Source organism: Panthera onca, chromosome C1, assembly GCF_046562875.1.
Source record: "Panthera onca isolate mPanOnc1 chromosome C1, mPanOnc1 haplotype 2, whole genome shotgun sequence".
Classification (NCBI taxonomy): Eukaryota; Metazoa; Chordata; class Mammalia; order Carnivora; family Felidae; genus Panthera; species Panthera onca.
In genome coordinates this window covers 35,618,188-35,644,534 of record NC_138346.1, presented here as the reverse complement: position 1 = coordinate 35,644,534, position 26,347 = coordinate 35,618,188, and the positions used below count along the sequence as shown (strand labels likewise).

The 26,347-nt window shown below is 39.5% G+C and overlaps 1 protein-coding gene across 9 annotated transcripts in view; it reads left to right on the top strand.

Annotated features, from left to right (window-relative positions):
• The window catches only part of SPATS2L (spermatogenesis associated serine rich 2 like), a 165,885-nt gene that overhangs the window by 97,654 nt on the left and 41,884 nt on the right, over positions 1-26,347 (top strand). For all 9 annotated transcript variants that reach the window (XM_060622872.2, XM_060622875.2, XM_060622871.2 and 6 more), the window contains 3 exons: positions 8,111-8,219; positions 11,862-11,911; positions 14,518-14,764. In XM_060622872.2, the coding sequence (XP_060478855.1) occupies positions 8,111-8,219; positions 11,862-11,911; positions 14,518-14,764 (406 nt within the window). The remainder of the gene's footprint in view (positions 1-8,110; positions 8,220-11,861; positions 11,912-14,517; positions 14,765-26,347) is intronic.

The window sequence follows — 26,347 nt, the reverse complement described above, 5'->3', positions numbered from 1 at the left end:
ATAGGTTCTAGGGGACTGGGGGCGTGTATGTCTTTGGGGGCCATTATTATGCCAACCACAACTTCGGAGAAGCAGCATGTATATCCCCTGGGAGCTTATTAGAAATGCAGAATTTTGGGCTCCACCCCAAGCATCTGAATCAGATTCTGCATTCTGATCAGATTCCTAAATGATGTGAATGTACTTTAAAGTTTGAGAAGGCACATCTCATTTTTTTCCACCTTCAAATCTTCATTATTCCTTCTAATCCTGGTTTCCTGCCAAAAAGAAAAAAAAAGTTAATTTTGATTTGTACCCCTGGTGTTAATTCCCAAAAAGTCAGCCAAGTAGAACATGACAACACCTCATGCATATTTTTTTTTCCGCTGGCAGAAAGTAGATGTTAGAAAAGGCAATTAAATTATAGCATTATCCATGATGCCAGGATACTGGTCTACAAAGAGTATTTTCTTCCTCAAGAAGATTCTTGAGAGAACTGCCTTCATTAGTGTGTGGATATTAGTGGTCCAGCAAGTGAAGCAAAACATACACAGATGAGCTGTGTTTAAGGCATCTCTGAACAGCTCAGCATTTGAGAAATGTGACCAAAGCTGATTATAAAATTCCTTTCAAAGTTGCAAGAATGGCAAACCCATAAATAACTCTGGTTCTCACTGGTGTGCAAAGGAGGTTGCTGGCTGTTTGACTGCTGTCCTTAGGGTAGGGGATAGGATGGAGCGACAACACTTCAGGCTCCTCAGGGCTAGGACCAGCCATGTACACCACATACATATATATATATGGTATATAGCCATATACCATCCTCCTGGTACCTAGGAGGCACTCCGTTCACTTTGGGCTGGAATACTTTTTAATCCTGTAATACTTTACACTGAATTTCAGAAACGCACTGGGGGGGAAATGGAGAAATAAAACTGTAATATTTCAGTGGCCATATTACTAGGCTTCCTACTTCCTTTAGTTCATTCAGTTGTACATTCATCGATCATCTTCTGATGCCACCCATTGTTCTAGACCCAGTAGATTTATAAATGTGATCTCTGTCACTCAGGGGCTCATGTCCCAGGGGGACAAATAGTCACATACATAATTATGCCAACACATGTTGCTAGAAGAGGTATGTGAACAAGGCTCATGGGCCTTCTCCGTTCTGTCCTTCACATTCCAACTGGATTTACCTGTAAAGTCGTCCGTTTCTCCCTTTTGCCAATTGAATTGATTATTTGGCTTTATTATTCTTATTTCCAGCCCTGGCTGCTAGTGTTGTGTCTAGCACTTGCTGCTTATTGTAGAAAATGAAACCCTCTCAAACTAGTGCAAGTAAAAGAAGTTATTATAAAGGTCTGGGGTAGGGTCTTATGGGACTTCAAGAAGAGCTAAAGAAGCAGGCAAGGCAGGAAGTGAGGCAGCTCCAGAACAGCCCCTCTTCATCCCTATTTTCTTCTCTCCCTTTGTATGAAAAAGTCCAGACTCCCAAGGCAGAGACTCTGATTAGCCCACTTGGCTTTTCTGCCAGGTTACTTCCTGACCTCAGTGATCTTTGTCACTACATTCTGATTGCTTCCTTCATATCACTCACTTAGTGTGAGTTGCAGTAATACACATTTTAAATTTATATATTCACTTCTCTTTTCCTCTATGGGTTTGTAATGACAGTATCTGTTTCGTTAGTGCTATATCCAGCCACTAGTATGGTACTCGATCACAGAAAGCATTTGGTGAGTAAATAAAGAATGAGCAGGCCGGAAGAGGGGAAGCAGTGATGGGCTTCCTTATGGTACATCAGCTTGCAGGTGAGGGAGGGCTTCAGGAGAGCCTCGGGTCTGCTGACTGCTCAGTGAGGCTGTACAGGAAGGTTCTTAAGGAGAGAGGTATACAAATAAATTTTCACCAGCACCCTAGCCACATATTCTGTCCATTTCAAAGACGTGCCGATTTTTACACCTAGAGGGACCCTTCTCCTTCATGGCCCAGTGTAAATGTGCCAACCCTTTTCTTTTTAAAATTTATTGAGCAGCTAATATGTGCCAAATTCTATATCCAACACTTAACATGCATCATCTCTTTTCATTTTTACTGAGACTCTAGCAGGTCATATCCTCATTTTACAGCTGCAAAACCAAGTTTTGACAGTTTAAACAGTTCATCCAGGGTCCTAGAGCTAGGATGGAGCAGGGCCAAGATTAGAATACAGGTTTGTTTCAATTCAAAGCTCCTAAGACATTTAGCTGTCTCCTCTGTAATCTGCCTTCTCCAGGCAAACTTTACTGGTTCTTTCTCTGGAGTACCACAGTACCTTGTTCATAAAGACAGCACGGGGTTACTATACACTTTCAGGTGTAAACGGTTCTGGCTCCACTGCTACACTGTCCCCTTCAGGGCAGGAACTGTATCTGTTCCCCTCTGTGTTCTCTGTGCCTGTCACTTAGTGGGGGCTCAACCAACATCTGTCTGCTGGGCTGACCTTTGGAATGATAGGCACTTACTATGTTATTTTATATTTTTAAAATTTCACAAAATACGGTACCTAAAATGATCAGATCTCATAAATATTCCTCCCATCTCTGTTATTGAAATTTAGAGGACATATACACATTCTCCTACCCATATAATGTTTAGGTCACATCACAGTCACCTGACCTCCACCCCCATATTATTGTGGATGGCAAACGCAGAGTGATAGGATGGCCCAAACCTGCTCACAGAATAGGCCTTTGACCCAAAACAGCAGCTAGATACAGCTACAAGTTGGCATTGTCTCACTCAGCAAATAGTTGTTAAATACCTACACATGCACATGATCAGTCAGGCGGGGTGGGCATGTTGACTATGCAGAGGTGTCTGAGCGGAGGACTCTTGCCCTCATGCCACTTACCATCTAGTAAGCACGGCATGTACACACTCAGCATGTAGGGTAGAAGGCGCTAAGTGTAAAGAGACACCTGCTGATAAGAGCCGTGGGAATTGTAAGGAGGCAGGGTGACTTCTGGCAGGGCTAGTGGAGAAGGACCCCACGGAATACGTGGCACTTCAGCTGGACTCTAAGATTCGGACAAGCAGACACCTCTCCTGTCAAGGACAAAGCTCACAGGGGTGGGGGTGGGGAGCCAACACTGGGCAGAGCGAGAGGGGCGTTGGGAAGGGCAGGCTGGAGCTGCTGATGGCCATGAATGCTCAAATGTAGAGATTTAGCTTTCTTCTCAAGAAAGGGAGTAGAATGGCCATGATTATACTTTAGGAAGTGCAGTCTGGCAGGAACCTCGGAATGAATTTGCAGAGGAGACGCCGGAAGCAGAGAGAGTAGTTATTTTATGTTTATTTGATAATACTGGGTCTCTACTGATCACACAGCTGTGTAGGTGGATTGGAAACTTTGGTCAGAGAACCGTTTTTGAAACTCAGACACAGTCTAAGTGACTCATCAGTAAGCCAAGAAGAATTTCTAAGAGTCATCACAGACAGGTTCAAAAAATGCACAGTGTGAATGAGGAAATCTGCTAACAGCTCTTAAAGCAGACAGCGCAAGTCCAGGGGAGGGAGGTTAATGTGGGAAACTGAAACTGAGCAGCGTCTGTGAAAGCCACTCTGCCTGGCTGCTCAGCGCAAGCGAAATGCCAGCAGGGCGGGCCTGAGGCAGAACGGGGCAAAGCCTGCCCGGCCAGATAGAAAGCCCCAGAGAGAGGAAGGCAGGAGAGTTAAACCGCTGAAGGTAAAATCAAAACAACTTCTGAGATGCAAAAGGCGGATTTCTCAATTGCAAACTGAATTTGCCAAACCGGATTTAAATTAGTAGAAGCCAAACAAGGGAACGATTTGAGAAAGGTAAAGCTGTTGCTAAATGAACCGCTACCTAGCGGTCCCGACGGTCGCCCAGCAGCCTGCACTGCTGCCTGCTCCACCCCTCCTGGACCGCTCTGTTCGTGGCGTGAGAACCCTGGAGGGATGCAGTCAAGTGCAGCTTCAAACAGTGGGCTTCGACGTGAAGCTGCAGCAGCAGGCACACCAGCTTGGGCTGTGGCAGTGGAGTAAAGGCTGTATGTCTGAAGCAGTCCCAAAAACAGCCTCTGCGAAACAGTCACTGCAGGCGTGAATTTTATGAGTTCCCCGTATGCAAACTACCATTAGTCACGCATTGATTGATCCATTCCTCCAGGAGCTTCATTTCCAAATGCAAAGGCAGCCTTTCAATACAACCTCACTATAACACTGCCTTTGTCATCCACTCCTTATTTTTAAAGCTACTTCATAATGAGATCTTTTTTTAGATTTAAATGCTTAGACCCTTTATAACTCTGCTGCATCATGAATAGGGACCCTGTGAGGTTCCTGTATTTTTATGTGCACGTATAAGCATGCAGAATTTCTCCATCTTTCTCAAAGACATTTTCATTGGAAAGTAGACGTAGTGAATTTATAAATAAGAGGGTGGAAAAACAATACTCCCTTCACATTAGCCAAGCCCTGGGATTAAAGCAAACACAGAGCTTGGCCCAGAAATACAACTAGAATTCAACATTACTATGGAATACCTAAGAATAGGCAGAAATTCTTTTTTCCCATTTCTTTAAAACTTGACATTCCTATCTTAAGTATCTTCCTCTGAGAATTGTGTGCAATATTCATAGTTAGATTTAGTATCAGAACTCAGTTATTGACAATTTTCTTAGGATATGTTCGGAGCTAGAATATATAAAATGACAAGAATAGATGTTTTCTGTATCTGACCGTGGTTTTATTTTTTTTCCTTTTAAAGAGGAATAGGCAAGTGTTGTATAAACACTTTTTTCCTTTTAAAGAGGAATAGGCAAGTGTTCTATAAACGTCTAAAAAGAAACTGTCCCTATATGCTGTGGTTTATATATTATGTTTTACCTTAATATAATAAAATATGTTTTGCAGAGGAGAGACTGGAAGCAGGGAGAACAGTTATTTTATGTTTGTTCCATAATTCTGGGTCTTTACTGATCACACAACTGTGCAGGTGGATCGAAAGCTTTGGTCTACATGGGGGGAAAAAAGTTACAGAGAGGGAGGGAGGCAAACCATAAGAGACTCCTAAGGACTGAGAACAAACTACATGGAGGGTGAGGAAGAGAGGAAAGTGGGTGATGGGCAAGGAGGAGGACACTTGTTGGGATGAGCACTGGGTGTTGTATGGAAACCAATTTGACAATAAACTATATTTTTAAAAAAGAAATCTTTGGTCTAATGTAATTATAATGCAGTTAATGTAATTAATAACTAATCATTGCATTATTTAGAAGGGTATGGCTGATAAAATAATAATGTAATTTTTAAGGTTTTGTTAATGTTTATTTTTGAGAGAGAGAGAGAGAGAGAGAGAGAAAGAGAGAGACAAGAGTGGGGGGAAGAGAGAGAGGGAGACACAGAATCTGAAGCAGGCTCCAGGCTCTGAGTTGTCAGCACAGAGCCTGCTGCGGGGCTCAAACCTACAAACTGTGAAATCATGATCTGAGCCGATGTCGGATGCTTAACCAACTGAGCCACCCAGGCACCTCAGAAATTTTATTTATTTTTATTTTTATTTTTTAAAGTTTATTTATTTTCAGAGAGAGAGAGAGGGAGGGGCAGAGAGAGAGAGAGAGAGAAAGAGAGAGCATCTCAAGCATGCTCCAAGCTGTAAGCGCAGAGCCTGACTGGGGAGGGGGGACCTTGGTCCCACAAACCGTGAAATCATGACCTGAGGTGAAATCAAGAGTCAGGCTCTTAACCAACTGAGCCACCCAGGCACCTCAAGATTTTTGTATAACACTAACCAACCATAGTAGCTTGAAATGTTAGAATTTTATTTGAAAGAACTACATTAGAAGGGTAACATGTAATGTTTATATGTAACTCCAATGCACTGGTAACTATTAAGCCAATTGTATCTGTTGTTGGACACACATTGTTAGTGATTTTCCTGGCTAAATGCAGGTGTTTTTGTTCTTGTTTTTCTCTCAGCTTCTCTTTTAAAAAAAAAAAAAGGGAAATGGGGATGTATTGGTCAAAGAGTACAAACTTCCAGTTATGAGAATAACAAGTTCTGGGGATCTAACATACAATATGGTGATTATAGCTAAAAATGCTATATGCTGTACTTGAAGGTTGTTGAGGGTAGATCCTAAACGTCCTCACCACAAAAAAGAAATGGTAATTATGTAATGGAATGGAGGTATTAGCTAATGGTATGGTGGTTGGTAATCATTTCTCAGTATATAAATGTACCAAATCAACACCTTGTACATCTTAACTTACACAATAATAGAGATAGAGATAGAGAGAAAGCTATCTTTCTAACATGATGAATGAATAAGAAAGTACGACTTAACAAAAGAAAGGATAGTTGAGAAATCCTCACATGGCCTTTGCATGGCCTCGTAGGCCGTGCATGATTTAGTCCCTGCCCACCACTGGTCCCTGCTTATATTCTAAAAGCCTCAGTTCTGCCTCCCTCTGTGCCTTACTCCACATTCATACTGTTCCCTCTACCTAAAATGTCTTTCCTCTTACCTCCTACCCATCTCTTCTCACTTGTCCTTCAGATGTTAACATACCTATATAAGGTCAAGTCTCCTTGTCATATGATTGAATGGCATTAATCACGATGTATACATATATATTTATTTATGTGATCATTTGATCAACACGTACATGCCCCTCTAGTCTGTAAGTTCCAGGAAGTTTGGTGCCTTTGTCACACAATAGGCATTCAAAAAATGTTCACTGAGTGGATTTTTACAGAGGGGAAAGAGAAAAGATGAGAAGGAACCTATATCTGAAGAAGTAAATTTTTTAATATAGAATCTAAAAAAGTAAGAACTATAAAAGGTGAGAATAGAAAAAAAAAAGCAAAGGAATCCTGAGACACATACATCAAATACATATATTACATTAGAGTCCTTGGTTAAACCCACATGTTTATGAACGTCAAGATTCAAAACCAGCTTTCTGATCAATAGTGTCAAACCTCTGTAAGTTATGTACTTCCAGCTTGTGCTGTTTTCTCATTATAATCTAAGTACTCTCATGTACAGATCTATATGAGATAGGCTGCCTATTTTCTGACATAATTAGGAACTAGGCTATATTTAACTATACTTAACTAAATGTTCTGGTTAGGAGAGTCACATTACACATATCGTACCCATATAATCTGTAGTCCACGAATCTGATTACAGTAAACTGCATGTAACTCTAAAACTCAATTAGCCATAATTTAACCATTGATAAAAACACACAAAGATTGTGCTGTGCTTTCATGATCATCATTATGGCTACCACTTACCTTTGCACCATGAGGACTCTAGAATCTATCAGTAGCAGCTACAATAATCCCCTTGATAGAAAGCTGGGTGAGCTAGGTTTTGCTCAGATAAGTAGAGCATACTGTAGTAATTCCAAGTTCTGTGAGATAGAGGTCAATGAATTCTATTAGTAAAGAATCCATGCTAAATTTAAGAAATACATATAGGTCATTAAAAATTTATTATCAGCTTAGCTTAACCTATTAAAATCCTTAGCTTTCATATATGTATTTACTTTTACGATGTTTTAAATGTTTGATTTTTAGAACATTCTGTATTATGGCTAAGATTGCCATTTCAAAAGTACAGTGCCCCACACTTTTATGTCTTTGTAAGCATTAATGGAGTTTTACAGCACACTTGTGTGAGCTTTGAGATGACTGCTTGCACTGTGCAGATAAGAGAAGCTGAGGCATGGGGCTATTTCTGTAAGTTTTCCAAAGATGCCCCCTGAGCCAGTGTAGAGGAGAGCTTGAGACAGAAAACGATCTGTGTCTTCACTGAAAACACCTCTTGTATGCATCCTTAGTCTTGGGGATAGGTTGAGGGTGAAAAACCAGAATTGGCTTTTCACACTTACTACCACAGTCCTAACAAGGAGCTCTTGGTGGACATGTATACATAAATAAAAAGGGTATCAAGGTGATTAGCAGGATGAACTTTTGCTGGTCTGAAATGCTTGAGTCTGCTTGATGGCAAGATAGATTAGTTGGCTTTTCAAGGCCTTCTAACAGTTATAGTCTATCCAGTATGGACAATATTTAAAGTGTTTACCTTTCTTTTTCTTTTCTTTTTCATCATAGATCTATGCAGTTCGCTCAGTTGTTCCCAACAAAAGCAATAATGAAATCGTGCTGGTGCTACAACAGTTTGACTTTAATGTAGATAAAGCAGTGCAAGCCTTCGTGGATGGTAAGCATACATGACCCCTGAACCTGTTAGAACTAAATAGTCTATATGTTCTGTGTTTTTCCTCAAATGCATTGAATGTCAATTAGCTACTGACAATGTAATTCTCATAAAAATATGCTGGGGCGCCTGGGTGGCGCAGTCGGTTAAGCGTCCGACTTCAGCCAGGTCACGATCTCGCGGTCTGTGAGTTCGAGCCCCGCGTCGGGCTCTGGGCTGATGGCTCGGAGCCTGGAGCCTGTTTCCGATTCTGTGTCTCCCTCTCTCTCTGCCCCTCCCCCGTTCATGCTCTGTCTCTCTCTGTCCCAAAAATAAATAAAAAACGTTGAAAAAAAAAAAAATTAAAAAAAATATGCTAAGCTTTAAAAACACATCCATATACTCAATAAGAGCAGAATTTGGGATTTCTTTCTCCCTCGTGTAAAAAAAAAAGATTGTACCTAGTTTCTAAAAGATACCTATTATAATGATGCTAATTCCATTGTCCACCAGTCTTTCCAATTTGTTATTAAGCATGCCCTTTATTTGATGGTGTCCTTGTGAATGGAGGGTAATGCACTTCCTGATCTGGAAAGCCTCCTCAACTCTTCAGCATAGCTGTACTTAGCTGCAGTCCTTGAACTTGATGCTTATATAGTCTGAGAGGACTGGTTTATTCTTTTTTTTTTTTTAATGTTTATTTATTTTCGAGACAGCATGCTCACACCCCTGTGCCGGGGAGGGGCAGAAAAAGATGGGGGGGTGGGGGTGGAGACAGAGGATCAGAAACTAGCTCAGCGCTGACAGCAGAGCCCGATGTAGGGCTCAAACTCATGAACCATGAGATCATGACCTGAGCTGAAGTCAGATGCTTAACCAACTGAGCCACGTAGGTGCCCCAGTACTGGTTTATTCTTTAGTAGCCTTAGTCTATGATTTTGAGATTGCCTAATTAATCAGAATATCAATTCTGCTCATCTACCTCTAGATCCTTTTTGCTGTCTAAAACAGAATTTTCTTTAGACAAGCAATTGCCAGTGATATCATAGAATCCAAAGTCTTAGGAATATGTTTATCTTATAAATTTGTAACCTACGACCTTATTATTTCCTGTATATTATGGGGAAATTCTCCCCTCCTATTTGAACAATTTCCACTTATGGACAGAGGTCTCGTACTTGTCCTCAGTTACCATATGGGTTCTGTCCTGGTGTTAGTTTCTGTGTTGTAAATATGGACTGGCTAAATATAATCTGATAAATCGGGTCAGGGAACACCTGTCAGCACATTTCTCAGTTATATCCTATTTATACTTTCTTTGTTAAGGATGGTTTGATTTACTTATTTTCCTAGGATTGGAATAATTTTCCTAAAGTTCTACAAGTATGGTTGCATTTCAGGCCAGGTCTTGAAACCAGGCCACACTCTAAATCTAAATTCTCTCAACTAATCTCAAGATTTAGGGTCCTAACTGATTTAAAAAATGATTGTCATTCAAAATAGACCTGCAAGCAGACCCATAATGAGCAACCTTTCTGTTTCTCTCTGTCTCATGGACTGGCAGATACAGAGTTTTTAGTCATAAGAAAAAAATAGTAGAAAATCTGATATTGATCTAATTCGCAGCATTTGGTGCAATTTGTCTCAAGAAAAAAATTTTGGAAATCTGCACATCCTGGCGCAGATAAACTCTCAAGATTCACTTGCCAACATCATTCACATGGAAAAAAGCTTTAGGACAGGAAAAAGGTTATTATCCCCATTCTTCCCCACCCTCACTTGGATTGAAGCCCCCACATTCCCCATCATGAAAGTTTTCATTACAAAGTGACCCTGATGAAATGCACAGATGCTCAGTAACTGATAGACTGTCATCAAATCCGTTTGTATTTAAATAGAGCACCTTGCTTGTCCTTGAAATTGTCACCTCGTTGTCAGTGTTGAGATCTCATTGAAAAAACCCATTGATTGCTGAGAAATCTCATATCACTTTGGTTGGGGACCAGTTGGAAAACTTGTTTAAAAACCACTGAAGTTCAAAAATATTTGTTAGGAATCACTTATGAGGCATATTAAAAGCACTGTTTCTGAGTGGCTTCAAAAGCTTCAAGCCGTTTCAGTATAATTAAAATTTAATAAAACACTTTCTAAATTCTCTGTGAACATGAGTATTCCTTCTTAAGAATTGCTCTCGAAAAGCTCATTGTCCAAATTGCAAATAGAATTTATGTCAAAATGTGAAAATTAGAGGAATAATTGTAAAGCCATAAGCAACTCACCTCCTTTCTCTGATTAGAAAGAACATTATTTAACACTGCTTTTTAATTTTATTTTATTTAGAAAACTGAAGTTTAGCTGTAAGTAAAAACTACCCTAATGATTTATTAGCCACTGGATCGGCTAAGAAAAAAGCCTAATAAAAGTGACTTTCTAAAGTTCTTCAAAAGGAGAATACTGTGAAACATTAATTCTCTGGGCAAATGAGAGAAAGACCAGCTCAGTTAATAAAAAGTCTGAATTATAACTTACTTTTAAGTGCGGTGTTATTATTTCAAGTACATGTAACTCAGAAAGCCTAAGAGGGGCATTGAATTGGAAACTTTGAATAGATAGGAATAATTAGCCTGTCTAAACATTTGTCAAAGCAATATGGCCTTCTGCTTATCTAACAGTGACAGTGGACTCAATAATTGGGGCCCTACTAATTTGAAATTTGTTATAAAGACCGGCCTGAAGTTTATCTCTGTTTAGCCAACACACTCATTGTACAGAACTATTAGTATAATGAGATTGTATGAAAAGGCTTAAAATTGTTAAAAGAATACATTTAAGAGCTACTCTTTTAGAATTACCTATTTATAGGAAAACAAATGACGTATTGTTGAAATTACCTCCAGCCCAGTTGGAATGAGGGAAGAACTTTGTTACACCACGTGGAAAACAGTTATCATAGCTGACTAACAGTATACATGTCTTTTAAAATATTTTACAGCTTAATCAGGTTAGACTTTTCCTCTGAGTCTGTGCAAGGCCACATATGTATGTGAATAGCATGGAGAAAACCTGAGATTAGTATGTCAGTCGATGAATTTCTTTTGTTTCAAAGTAGAAGCCTCGCAAAGAGCACATCCCATCCTTATGCACAGTGACGAGAGCAAAACCAACCTCAGATAATCTGCCCTCCTTATCACGCTGCTCAAGTTCAAGTTGCAAACATAATGAGTGGGGGCAGAAAAAGAGCAGGAGTGGCCAAGCAAAAAGCTTTGATGCACTTGGTTAATAATATTCAAAATCCCATGTTTGGTCTGGAAGATTATAGGTATTTTGATTCATATATCAAACAGAACAATTTTAATTCCACCTATGGCAATGAAGCTAACAGAACATTCTCAAGATATATTTCATTTTCTCTAAGACAACATAATGATAAAAAGGTAAGCTTCATGTAGTGGGTCTTAATACTTTGATAAAACCAAGATCATGCAGTGAATTAAATGAAAGTCTGGAAATAAAAAATGAAACTGGCATTTTTATTAAGGTAGGATGTATCAAAACAAATGAAAAAGCCACAAAAAAAAATTGCTACCAGGATGGAAAGACAGAGATGAATTTTGTGTGGTGTTTTATTATGTGAATACGTGTTGAAGGTTCTTTGTCTTTGTCTAGGCAGTGCAGTTCAAGTTCTAAAAGAATGGAATATGACAGGAAAAAAGAAGGTAAGATTAATACTGATTGTAAATTAATCACATCTCCAATCAAAACATCCATGGTTGTTACCATTTAAACAAGGTTACCAATTTTATGCTTCTTTCAAATATGTTGGTATGTAGACCGAGAAAACTTGCAAATTCAAGACTCTCTTCAATTACCAGCCACCCTCACTACTAATGCCCTTGTTTTCTGTTGGAGTGTTTTTAACCACCAGGTGTGCTTTAGAAGTCCCAGAGTTTTTCTTTTTAAGTATTAAGGGGAACCCAGCCGGAGAATTCAAAGGATTCAAGACGTTAACTTGCCTGAACATATTCCTTAGCACAAAGGAAAAAATTAGGGAGTGTTTTAAAGATACTTGAAAAGCTCTAAATATATTTTCACATGTTTTTCCAACTGAAAGAATCTGTCCAAAGCTGCCCTGAGTTGCTTTGTTTTTTTGTTTTTTTTTGTTTTTTTGTTTTTTTTTGCGGAGTTCTAAACTAGATCTTTAACAAAGGAACAAGAAAATACCTTAAAGCCATAGTAAGAAAGGGACCAATTTTTTTCCTTCTTGATAACCCTGGCAAACCACTCTTTGAGAACAGAGGGAAGGAGATTTTACTCTGCCCTCTTCGAATTATTTTCCTTTCTTGGCTAGTCACAAAGGGTTTGACTTCTGGGCACACGTGAGGTGTGCCTGTGTCACATGGCACTCTGTCTCCAGAACATGCCTGCCTAATCTTGTGGACATATATGGAGCTCACTAGCTCCTACAAGGTGCACCAGTCTTGTTCTTGGCCTGCAACCTGTTTTAGTCTGATTCTGTTTTCAAAGGAACTGCCCCATCCATACCCATAATTTCCCAGCCAGGCCTTGTGTTTTGGGTATCCCACAATATAATACTCCAGTCTACCCTCCCCCATGAGGGAAGATCACAGGCCCACAGAACAGGTTTTGAGAAAACAAAAGGCAGCATTACTTCCATAAAATCCTGAGATGACTGAGATTACTGAAATTACCCTTTGCCCTCTGTTCTCCCTTTAGTTTCTTGTGGAATAGGAGGAATTGGGAGTTTGTTTTTTTTTTAACCTTTGTGTGTCACCCTTTTTGACAATCTCTGCTTATCTCTACTCATGGTTTCCCTGACTTCTGTGTGAGCTGAAAATGGTTTGTAAGTGATTGAAAGGCAATATTGACATGTCCGTGGAAAAATCTCAGATGTGCGGTTTGGGTATCAGATTTCTCTGATGTGAAAAAAGGAGCAGAGGAACAACTGCAGACCCAGCTCACTGAGCCTCCATCTTAGAGGCTCAGTGGGAAAATGGTCTCCCCAGCCCAGCAGACATGCAGCTTGCATGGCAACCTGTGCCGCCAGCCCTTCCCTTCACCCAGGGAATGGCTTCTCTCAGCCAGAGGAGCACTACTGGGGGAATGATTGTGGTTTCCATGGGAAAGAAAGGGAATGAGGAGGAGAATTAAGAGGAAACAGTTTCTTTTTATTTTTTCTTTTCAAATGTGTTGAAGAACAAAGCCAGGCTGATGTTCCACTGGCACTCACTGCTGCAGCAGGCGGGTGGGACAGGGTCTGCTCTAATGGGTCAGGCATCTGTTCTGCTTGGCCAAGGTCTGCGCCGTCCTGAATGTTAAATACATTGAGTACCCCGAAGGTACAAAACCAAAGTCAAGTAAAGCGTGCAACATAATTGGGAACATCTTCTTAATTTCCTATATATTATTATGTATCATCCATTAGGGCATCTTAGGAGAGGTACCGTAAAACCCTGCCATATTGTGATAATTGGGGTCCAAAAACATTTTAATGGTCTAAAATGCAGGGTGGTGTTATTTCAAAGTAAATAAAGTGAAACCATGTAATGTTGTTCGCCTCATAGCCGAGAGGTCGTCCAGGATTCCAGCTGCACAGTCCAAATCCAGGTGGACCCAGATCGGTTTGGCATGGCTTTATAGCAGTTGTCTGCGCCAGCTTAAATTCTTGTGGGGATGATTATGTGTCCTGTGGCTGCCTTGCACTCCGTGGACAGTGGCAGCCATGCCAGGAATCTCCTGGTTGATTAGTATCTATCTCGGCAGACCCAACCTGGACTTTGGGGACCTGCCTTCTACTTCTTCATCTTGCAAGGACTTGCCTACCCTTTTCCTACTGATTCTCCTCCTCAACCTCCTAACCTCCCCGGAGGATCAGAACCCTTGTCTCCCACCACCACATCACCAATTTAAGAAATGTGAGATCTTCTCCAGTGGCACAATATCTGAATTCAAGTTCTTTGAAAGCAGTTCTCACAGGATTTTACTATATTACCGTTCATATATATATGGCTTCAATTTGCTCCAATAATATTTTGACTTTTAGGCCATTCCCTGCTATTTTTTCCTTTTAAGGGAACTTTTATTTGCTCACTATGTTTATGAGGTAAAAGTTTACACAACTTACTGTGAGAAAGAAGATACTTACATTAATGTGGGCGGTTAATAAAAATGTAGGTGTTTTTGCCCATTCTAAAGGGCCAGAAAGCAAACAAGATAACATACTTCATTTTGATGTCTACGTTCACTTTGTATCTAAAGGGTCTGAGCTGAATAATATTATCTTCTCATTTGTTTCTCATTCTAGAACAATAAAAGAAAAAGAAGCAAGTCTAAGCAGCATCAAGGCAACAAAGATGCTAAAGACAAGGCAGAGAGGCCGGAAGCAGGGCCCCTGCAGCCACCACCGCCCCAGATACAAAATGGCCACATAAATGGCTGTGAGAAGGACAACTCATCCACCGATTCTGCCAGTGAAAAACCAGTCCTTATCCCTCGTGAGAAAAAGATCTCGATACTCGAGGAACCTTCAAAGTCCCCTCGTGGGGTCACAGGTCAGTAATTCTCGTACAGAGTCACTTAGGAAGGCACGGAAGAAAAGGATGCAGAGGGAACCCACTGAGTTGATTGTTTCTACTGTTGATATTGTTGAAAGAGAAGGGTTGTTCTGCATCGTGCAGGGATGCAGACATCTTCCCATAGGAAGGGGGTGGGGAGGATGTTGCAGGGCCAAAGAATAAAACTCAGTTTAGCCCCGCACTAAGTCAGAGGATTATTTTTTCCAAGGAACATAGTTCTAATCTGTATTAGCATCATCGGGAAAACAGAAATTCCAGTTAAAAGAAATTTTCTTTCAAGACACCTTTTCCTGGGATAAGGGAGAAATAATTGATGACAAGAGCAAATGTTATTAAAGGGTAGATCAAATTATTTTAACTTTTGGTATTTTATATTATGTGACAGAACCTAACCTTCCAGGGTGTTAGAATCTGGAATATTAATTATTTGCACTATAGCTATATCTTAATCAGTCCACCAAAGGCTACTTTTTAATCAAGTGTATGATGTTGGGTGCATCATTTCATCTCTAGTGTCCCATTTCCTTTCTGTAAAATAAGGAAACTATACGACAATGTACTAGATCAGTGGCCCTCAATACCGTCTTACTGAATACTCCATTTTATAACAAATCCTAAAATAAAATTCATAGATAATATAATCTATATAATCTATCTAGAAACAGGATTTCAATAAAGCAAAAAATGTGAGAAATCAGGAACCACTAAAAAATAGAAAACCTGATAAAATGGTCTGATATACACACCCACTTATAATGAATCGCTTTGCACTTAAAAGAGAACAGTGGTCAACAAGATATTGTAGACAGTGGTTTTTTTTGTATTTCACCTGTGATGTAAGAGCTGAATGAGAATGTTTGTATATAGACACAGCATCGCTAGGAAAGCAGCTACTACAAATGCAGGCTGATGCAGGGATGATAGTTGTTAGATACCGTGACTACAGGTGTCGTTGGCCATGTGATTTTCCCAAATGGTGCAAAACTTTTGATTGGTTCCGAACACCATAAAATACAATCTTTTCTTAATTTACCCAGTATTAAATCCCAGATATCCAAGTAAATCCTGGAAATCTATAGGAAAATTATATTAAAAAATACTTGTGTTTATATGTAAAGCATCCAACGGGACATGAGAAAGTTCAGGACACAGGATGATTCTTTGTTGTGCAGGATGCCTGTGATTGTAAGTCACCTGGCTATAGGTGTAGGCCCCTCCCCCACACACAAATTTTAAAAATGCCCCATCAGTTTTTCAAAGTGCCTTCGAAGCGGTGGTAGATTCTCCCAGTGAGAACCAGATAATTCCTGAAGTCCTTCTAGTTACAAAATCCTCCTTTTATTGACTCAGTGACTCTTTAAATTCTTCCTACACGCAAAGCACTGTGCTCTCAGGCCATAGTAAATTCAGAGAAGGGTATGGTATGGTTGAGGCCCTGAGGGAATCACATCCTGTTATTTATTCTTGAAGAGAAGCCTGGGTTTACAGTTTAGGGAACAGAGGTGCTACATCCAACTGAGTGATCCGGGGAAGTTTTGTGGGAGTAGTAGTTATTGAAGGACCCATAAATTTGAATGAGGAGAGGGGATTTGGAAGGTTGAAAAGAAGTGGAGAAAACTTGACTCCATACCCTTGTATGTCTGCAGTCTCTGAGTAAGACAGGCTCTGCCTAGGAACAATTCAGTCCAGCAGAAGATGATGCAAACAGAACATCTCCTGGTGACATGTCCCAAATCAGGGCTCCAGTGAGGAAGCAATACATTAAATAACTGACATGCTACACAGCACACTAGTGAGTTTGCAACTTGCTCACGAAGCACTAATTTTCTTCCATAAACACATTACCTACCAACTCTCTTAATACTGAGTGCCGTAATTCAGATCATCCTTACTGTGCAATGCTTCCTTAAAACCAACCCAACAGGGGCGCCTGGGTGGCTCAGTTGATAAAGTGTCCGACTCTTGATTTCGGCTCAGGTCATGATCTCACAGTTTCATGAGTTCGAGCCCCATGTCAGGCTCCATGCTGATGGTGTGGAGCCTGCTTGAGATTCTCTGTCTCCCTCTCTCTGTCCCTACCCTACCTGTGCTGACTCTCTCTCTCAAAATAAATAAACTTAAAAATTAAAAAAAAAAAAAATAGCCTATTTCCCTTTAGAATCTAAATTTTCCAGGAATTTTTAAATTCAGTTTTTACTACGCCTACAGTTTTGAGAATGTTTTGATTTATAGTAAGGGCAGGGGAAAGAAATTAAATAATTGAGTGGCAGATTCCCAACTTTGCTTGTTATTGCTTTCACACGAATTACTTTCAAAATCTAATTACTCAAGTTGCTGTTTTGATATCAATCACAGACTAAAAGCCTAGCACGTATATTTGTTCATTTACTTATAATTTATACCTTCTTTCTAAAACAATTTCGGTAACTCTATCAAGTATATGACATTAGAGCAAATTCAATATTGAAGCGCTTCACTTCACAGTGGATAGCTGCCTTGAAAGTTAAGTACCCACTGGAGGAGTTCTCTGTACAAGGAGGTTTTTGTAAACTCTAACATGAAACTTTGTGTGAAGAATCCTTCATTGCACAAAGAGCCATCCCAAGTTTTGTAAGTTTAGCATGAAGGCATTGAAGTATGTCAGTATTATTTGTTAATGTTACTGGTTCACTTCAAATCTATACTTCACGTAAGTTTTCCTGTTAAGGACTGAATGATGATCATGGAAGATTATTAGATGATTTTGCAAAAGGAAGGGAATCCTCCTGGTTGACCATTAACATCAGCAGCAGCTCACTCATAAATTTAAAAATGAGTTTGTCACTAGTTAGGTTTTCCTTCCCAAAGATAATGAAAGTTCATCAGGAAGGTGGTGCCAAAACTGTGAAATGGCCTTGAAATGCTCATCCAATCCATTGGAAACCCCGAGACCCCTAACAGGTATTTCACAGATGAGTGTTAGGTCTTGGACATTCTGTACCCCATTTTGAATGTAGAGCCTTGGCACCGGAAAGGATGGCAGTGATCCTTGAAGCCTATCTCCTCACTTTATTGCCGAGGAAGCTAGAGCCCCTCAGGTTGAGAAGATAACCCGCACCCCTGGGGTAACTCTTTTTAGTTTGCAAAAGCCTGTAATTTAATGCATGCATTCAGAGAGTCTCTGCTGAAACCGTGGGCTCCATAACTCCTAAATGATGTATAATTGAAAAATTAGGAAAAGGTAATCCTAACAAAGCCATATAATGATATTCTGTACTTGAGTGGGTTCAAAGTATGAGTGTAAAAGAAATCTCCAGTCTGCTTGCAGTGGAGCATTTATCAATCTTTCCAATAATGAAACTGGCTCAAGAAAGCTTGCCCTGAATGCCCAGCTGGGCAGCAGGCTGTGAACATGTGGAACACACATTTTATCTTTTTATAACACCTTGACATTCAAGATTTCTCTTTTTCAAAAATTTTAAACAGAATCACTTTCTGGTAGGGGAGAAGTTAGCTTTAAGATATATGCAGGTGGTTCAGGGGTGTTAGTGTGACTTCCTACGTGAAAAATAACCACCAAACGCATCATCATTGCAGGCTGTAAATATAGCAGTGTCGAGTGGGACAATGCTGCCTGTCAGCATGTAGCTTAGAAGTTTGGGAGTTTGATTTAAACTTAGTACAAAATTACTTCTTTAAGCCTTGGAGTAGTTTTTTTTTTTTTTTCTGTATTTCGGAATTTTTAATAACAGCTCAAATTAGATCTTTTACATAATCCAATCATGATCATTCTGTGTCCAAGTACAAAGTCAGACAAGGAATAGATTAAGATTTATTTTTGCCAAAAGTAATGCCAAGGATCATTTTTATTCCTAAAGTCCATCTAAATGTCTAAAGCACATTATGACTTTAGGGTTCAATTTTCCTAAATATTCTTCCTGCTCTACTTTTCTTAAGGCGTGTATTACTGAAATGTTTAGGTGGTTATCACCGGATAGGTCAGAATAAGAATTCAAATTCCTGTGTGGCTTTCTCTCACTGGACACAATTCCCACTGAATAGGAAAGGAGCCGGATTACGGGCCACCAACTGACTCCATTGAGAGAAACTTTGAGGCGGGGCTTTTCTTGGCTTCAGCTCCCCTGATGGCCAGCAGGCTTCCTTTATGTCCCCTGGTCTTGTGAAGCATCCTGGGAAGCCAGCTCTTGTGTTATTCGTTACCTGTCTCAAACAGAAAGCTCCATGCTGTGTTCACTGACCTGCACAAACCGGACTTCACAATCTGCTCTGTATCACAGAACAGGAGCAGCCCAGTCATTTTGCCTTGACAATACACATTGTCTATTTGGGCATGGCACTGGCACAGAACTGCTTTCTCATTCTCAAAGTGAGCGGAACCAAACATGAGAGAAAGGATCCCGTTATTTTAGAATGTTCGCTGCTTGTCCCTCATTTGTACGTCTTGTTAACACCCCACACCACCACACACACACACCTCACCAGACTGTTTCACAGTATTTTTATGGTATGCGGTTTCCTATAGGATTTCCAAGCAGATTTTTTTAATGCTACTGTCAGTCCTAGCCTCAAGATTATCTCCCCTGCTTCTCTAAGCCCCTATATTGGACCAGAGGATTAGAAAAGATCAACAAGATGAAAGCAGCTTGCCTGGAACTTTAATAGTAAAGCCAAATGTGTATATTCCAGGATTTCGGCAGTGCCAGCCCTCCAAGCAATATAATATTGTAGCTAAGAACCAGGCTTTAGCATTAGAGGTGTTTGGATTCAAGTCTTGGCCTCATCGCTTACTAGGTGACCTGGGACAAGTTAGCCACTCTGTGTCTCCGTGTCCTCACCTGCAAAATAGAAAATATGACTCCACTTTACAAGACTGTGGTATGCAGTAAGTGAGGTGTCTAAAGTGATTAGCACAGCATCCGGCATAGAGTCAACCCTCAGATCATTTATGTGTCTAGTAAACATTTTTAAGCATCCTGACATGAGCCAGGAATTCTAGACGAAGCAAACAAGACAGCAAAACTTCTGCCCTCATGAAGTTTGCATACGTTTTGGAAGGTGAGGTGAAGAGATGCATAATAAATCAGAATACAGCTAAGTTACCACGAGAATTCTAGATGATAGTAAACGTTGCGAAGGCAGTGAGTAGGAGAGAGATCAGGGCAGGGGTCAAGATCAGGTGTGTAGCAACCTGAAATAAGGCCGTCATGTCCCGTGAGTGATTGAAGAGGAGACATGGGAGCTGAGACCCAGAGGCCTCAGAGCAGGTTCTCTCACACCAGGTTACAGTGGTCCAAGCAGCCAATGTTTTATTTAAACCTTAATTAAGGACTTTAGCTGAAACCCTTGCAGAGCCATAACCATGGGCTTTTTACTCTTTTTTTAAATTAAAGATACAATACTTTCTTAATCTATGTAGCCGATACTAAGTAGTGTCCTATGAACTCGCATTTTGAAAGTTTACATTTGAAGCACAGTAATTGCTATTCTCACTCCTCGTTAATGATTATTTTAGCATCTAAATACTCAGTGTTAGCTCCTGTTCTTGGTTGTGCGCTGTGCAGTCACACCCTCAGTTTCACACCCTCAGCAGCACCATGTCAGAACTGTTTGGGGAACGTTAGGGGAGGCCTTCAACTGCATTTTCCATGACCAAGACCTCTGCTTCCTTTCTCCGGGTGTGACAAAGCAGAAAGAGACAGACACAGACATGGGGTGTAGTGACAGGAGGGCATAGGAAACACACAACCCCTCGGGTATTTTTCTGTCACCCGGGTAGAGTGAAATCCACAGCCCTCTCCCTTCTCCTTCTCATTTGAAAACTACTTTTGCTGCAACCCTGCAGCAAACACACAAAACTACTCTCTCTGAAGAGCTGATATCTTCATAACTTCCCACCCATACTTTGTTATGGCGATTTCAGTAACAAAGAGACTTAATTAAATGGAATGCACTCCTTGCAAAGAACAAAAGGCCTTCCAAAAAAAATTGTTTTTTAAATTTTTGAACAAAGATTTAAATGGCTCTATCAAAATATAGTGAGAATTGACTCTGTTTTTCAGTGAAATAAGTCAGTGAAACAAATTAAGGGAAATTGTCCACCTTGTGTCATTGGGCAGCTTAATTCATTGACTTTCTTATCTATTATCTTTTAATATAAATAAACCTGTAAAGGTATTAGTAACAAATGAGACCTTGAAAGGTAATGTAAATAAAACTAAAAGGTCTGCTTCCAATCTGAAAGTTACCAGCTTTATGCCCACCGATCTGATCAAGTTTAATAGGACTTGAAATAATAAAGTCTATCTGTCTTTGATAAAGAACTTACAAAGAGGCAGAACCAACAGACATTATGTCTTTGAAATAAACCTGTCTGTTTGGGTCTCTGTTTCAAAGTTGTTGGTTCCTCTGACTCTATGTTAATTATCCTGTCATGCAGTGACAGAAGAATGACGGACCATGCAAATCCAGGTGCGTTGTCACTGTAATGTGAAGAGAGTTTTCTTGGGGCTTTATCACTAGACCGTTATTCTGTAACAGCTAAAAGAATTATCTTTACTCACCGTCATCTCTTCACCTCTGTCTCTCACTTATCATCTTATTCAGTATGGCTTACAGCCCCATCACTCCAAAGAAATTGCTCCCACGATGATTATCAATGGCCTCAGTGGATTAAATTTAGCACGCATTTTCCAATCTGTACTTTATCTTTTTCTGTCTGTAACATTCAGTGCTGTTGATCACACGATCCTTAAGGACTCTATTTTTTCTTTTCAGTTCCTCTGACATGACACCCTCCTGATTTCCCCTCCATCTTCATTGCTCCATTTTTTCCTTTGAGGGTCATTCTTCTCTACGTAGGCTGTTAATTGGTACAGCTTGTCAAGACTTGGTTTGTTCCAAGTCCTTTCTCCTATAAGACCCTGTACTGTCTTCTTAGATCATTTCAACCATGCCCAGGTTTTAATTATGTAAGCTGGCTCACAAATTCCTCTTCCCAGGCCAGGCTCCTCTCTGTGTTCCAGACTCTTACTTGACACTTTCACTTCAACAGTTCAAAGCACTTCGACAATATGCTTAAAGCAAACTCATGATCTCCCTTCCAGTCTTAGCTTTCTTTTAGTGTTCCTGATCTTAGTGAACTATCCATCCAATGTGCAAGCCAGGAATCTAGACATCAGTCCTGACATCTTCTCCTCATCCAATCCATCAAGTCCTCTCGATTTTCTTTTCCAAATGTTCCTAGAACCCATCTGTTTCTCACAGTCTCTACCTGTGCCTCCCCACCAAAGCCATCATCCTCTCTTGCCTATGTCGCTGTACGAGTCCACTGATTAATGTCCTAGCTTTTAGGTTGTTCCCCTCTAAGTCATTCTATATCCTGAAACCTTTTCAAAACACAAATCTGAACTCTTAAGATAAAAACGGAAAGTCTTACCGTGGCCTGCAGGCCCAGCGTGGTCTGGCCCCTAAGTGATGCTCCAACCTCACTGAATGGCCTGCTCCTTCTTGCTGTCTCTACTCCAACCCTCCTGGTCCCCTCTCAGTCCCTCATATAGACTGTGTGTGTGCAGTCAGGTTCAAGTCCAGAGACCGAAACCACACAGTTTATTTGAATGGGAGGAATGTAATACAGGGAATTACTAACTAAAACACTAGAAACACGAAGAGGTGATTACTAAAAGGAATAAATGAGGATTCTAAGGGTTCTAGACATGGCAGGAGAGTAGTTACTGTCTCTAGAAAGGCTGGACAATAAAGAGAGCCCTCCAATCCAAGATTGAGATTGTGACCTCATTGAAAGCATGTGGAACATGCAACCTTGTGGCAGCAAAACAACTACACTAACAACCAAACAGACAAACAAAAACTGTCACAGGGCATGGACTGAGCTGTTCTATAGAAGAACTTTACCATTGCCAGAGGGTGTAGATAGACTGGAACTGCTTGAAGCCACTGCCAGTGCGGGGGATGCAGGGACCATGGCATGACTGCAGCTGGAGCTCTTCTGCATGGCTCCCACCTCCTGTGATGAATAAGCATAACAACAAAGAACCGGAACTAGAAGAGAAGTGTATTCCTGTCCTCTTAGCCCTGCATGGTCACTTTATTGCCCTCCACTGATAAAGCTAACATTCTGTGAGCTGGCAAAAGAGAATCGTTTGCAGGGGCCAGCTCCTGTATCACAAAGTAAGGCAAAGAAGGGTGGATTTGAGCCAAGAGAAAATAACTTGATAACTGGCACACAGGGCTTTCTCCTGTCTTAAATGCTGTCTCTGCCTAGAGTGCACTTTCCTGCCTTCTTACCTGATGAGCTCACAGGATCTATCTCTTGGGGAGTTACTCCTTGCTGTCCCTACATCAAATATGCCAATTACAGATTGCAGAATGCTATGTACTTTTCTTTCATAACACTTACCATCATTGTAATTCTACATTTGTCTGTGTGCTGGTGTGATTTATATGTCTTCCTAATACACTGCAAGTTCTGGAAAGATGGGGGCCACATCTGTCTTTGATCACCATTCTTGTTCTGGTGCCTGAAACAGACACAGGACACAATAGGCACTCAGACAAACAAGCCTTTCTCATGGTCTTCACTGAATTATTAGTGATAGAATATGTAAAGTACAGGTGAAATTTAGTAAAGTGGCTATGCTGCTTTTTAAAGATAATTAGGGATTTTGTATTTCTGATTTTATTTTTTTTTCAATATATGAAGTTTATTGTCAAATTGGTTTCCATACAACACCCAGTGCTCATCCCAAAAGGTGCCCTCCTCAATACCCATCCCCCACCCTCCCCTCCCTCCCACCCCCCATCAACCCTCAGTTTGTTCTCAGTTTTTAAGAGTCTCTTATGCTTTGGCTCTCTCCCACTCTAACCTCTTTTTTTTTCCCTTCCCCTCCCCCATGGGTTTCTGTTAGGTTTCTCTGGATCCACAGAAGAGTGAAACCATATGGTATCTGTCTTTCTCTGTATGGCTTATTTCACTTAGCATAACACTCTCCAGTTCCATCCATGTTGCTACAAAGGGCCATATTTCATTCTTTCTCATTGCCACGTAGTACTCCATTGTATATATAAACCACAATTTCTTTATCCATTCATCAGTTGATGGACATTTAGGCTCTTTCCATAATTTGGCTATTGTTGAGAGTGCTGCTATAAACATTGGGGTACAAGTGCCCCTATGCATCAGTGCTCCTGTATCCCTTGGGTAAATTCCTAGCAGTGCTATTGCTGGGTCATAGGGTAGGTCTATTTTTAATTTTCTGAGGAACCTCCACACTGTTTTCCAGAGTGGCTGCACCAGTTTGCATTCCCACCAACAGTGCAAGAGGCTTCCCATTTCTCCACATCCTCTCCAGCATCTATAGTCTCCTGATTTGTTCATTTTGGCCACTCTGACTGGCGTGAGGTGATATCTGAGTGTGGTTTTGATTTGTATTTCCCTGATGAGGAGTGACGTTGAGCATCTTTTCATGTGCCTGTTGGCCATCTGGATGTCTTCTTTAGAGAAGTGTCTATTCATGTTTTCTGCCCATTTCTTCACTGGGTTATTTGTTTTTCGGGTGTGGAGTTTGGTGAGCTCTTTATAGATTTTGGATACTAGCCCTTTGTCCGATATGTCATTTACAAATATCTTTTCCCATTCCGTTGGTTGCCTTTTAGTTTTGTTGGTTGTTTCCTTTGCTGTGCAGAAGCTTTTTATCTTCATAAGGTCCCAGTAGTTCATTTTTGCTTTTAATTCCCTTGCCTTTGGGGATGTGTATTTCTGATTTTAAAAGAAATTTATACTAATGAAGAAATTTTAAAAATGCAGTAAGGTTTAAGAAAAAAACCCAGAAACAACCACTGTTAAATTTCATTTCAGAATTTCTTAACTGCACAGATATATAGGATTTTTTAAACCAAAGATCACATTATGTAGTATGTGAACTTTTGTATTCTTTTTCATTAACATGACATTACAGACATTACCTCATACCATTATATATTCTTTAAAGACATTATTTTAATGGCTACATTGTGTTCTTATGAATTTGACATATTTCTTTTTAATTCCCAAACTATTGTCCCTATGGATTGTTTCCATTTGTTTATTACTATTATAAATAATGCTATAGTGAATACTTCTTATATATAAATCTTTATAAACAACTATGATTATTTAATTGGCATATTTTCTTAGAAGTGGAAATATTGGGGTCAAAGAGTATGAATATTTTTGTAATTTTTAATATATTGCTGTCCACAAAGATTGGACTAATCTTATTGTTTTCATTTGTAAAACTGACAATAGGGCAATGGAACATTTTAAAATGTTTAATTTCCATTTGCATTGTTCTTTGTGAATATTTAAAAACACTAAGATTATGATCAAAGAGCTAATTTATTATTATTATTATTATTATTATTATTATCAGTTATCATAAAACACTAACATATTCACTTAACTACTTTTAAGTGAATGTAATATGCTTTAAGCAACACAGACATTAGAAATTTTAGGCATAATTTTATAACAACTAAATTATACTGTGTCTTTTTATCAGTTTTTTCTAAGTAGAACTACTTCACAATACTTTACAATGTTAATCATCATCAGACAATGTGTTTTACTGTGTATTAGGAAGATCTTAACTCAGTGGCTTAAAATAATTTCTTTAGACCTACTCTTATGGTTATACATTTCTTAAACTTAGACCTGAATTCTATGTGTACTTCTTTCAGCCTACTTATAAGTAAATAAAACTTTCACTGAAAAGTAAAGTCTAACACGAAAAAAGAGTTTTCAGAAACTTCCAAGTCTGAACACATACATGTCTATACATAGATTATGAAAAATCTTTGAATCTAAGTCCTATATTTCTCCCAAGAGGAAGATTTGTTTTCTTTGGTACTGTTAGCAAAAAAACAACCACCACAGTTTATGTTTTGTTGTGTAAAATAAATCCACACAAGAAGCAATCAAATGTGACCTATAACAAAGAAAAAGATTAGAAGCAGAACAATATTGCTCATGAATAAAGAAGCAAAATCTTCAACAAAGTATTAGCGAATTGAAGTAAGCAATATATAAAAAAGATAGTACACTATGACCAAGTGTGCTTTTTCCCAGGAATGCAACGTTGGCTTAACATTTAAAAACCAATTAATGTAATTTTCTGTGTTAACAAAACAAAAGAGAAAAGCAATATGGTCATCTCAATTAGTGAAACAAAATCACTTGGCAAAATAATAAAAACTCCCAGAAAACTAGGAATATAAGAGAATTTCCCAATAAGCATATGAAAAATCTGCTCTACAGTTAATATCATATTTAATAATAAAATGTTGAATGCAGTTTCCCTAAGATCAGAGCAATGCAAGGACTGCAATTCTACATTGCACTAACCTAGGATTCCTAACCTTTGGAAAGAAAGAAGTTAAACTGCATTTAAGGATGTCATTATTGCCTATAAAGAAAATTTTAAGAAATCTACAAAAAAAAACTAATAAGGAAATTAACAAAGTATCTAGGTATAAAGTTCAATATATAAAAACTCAGTTGTATTT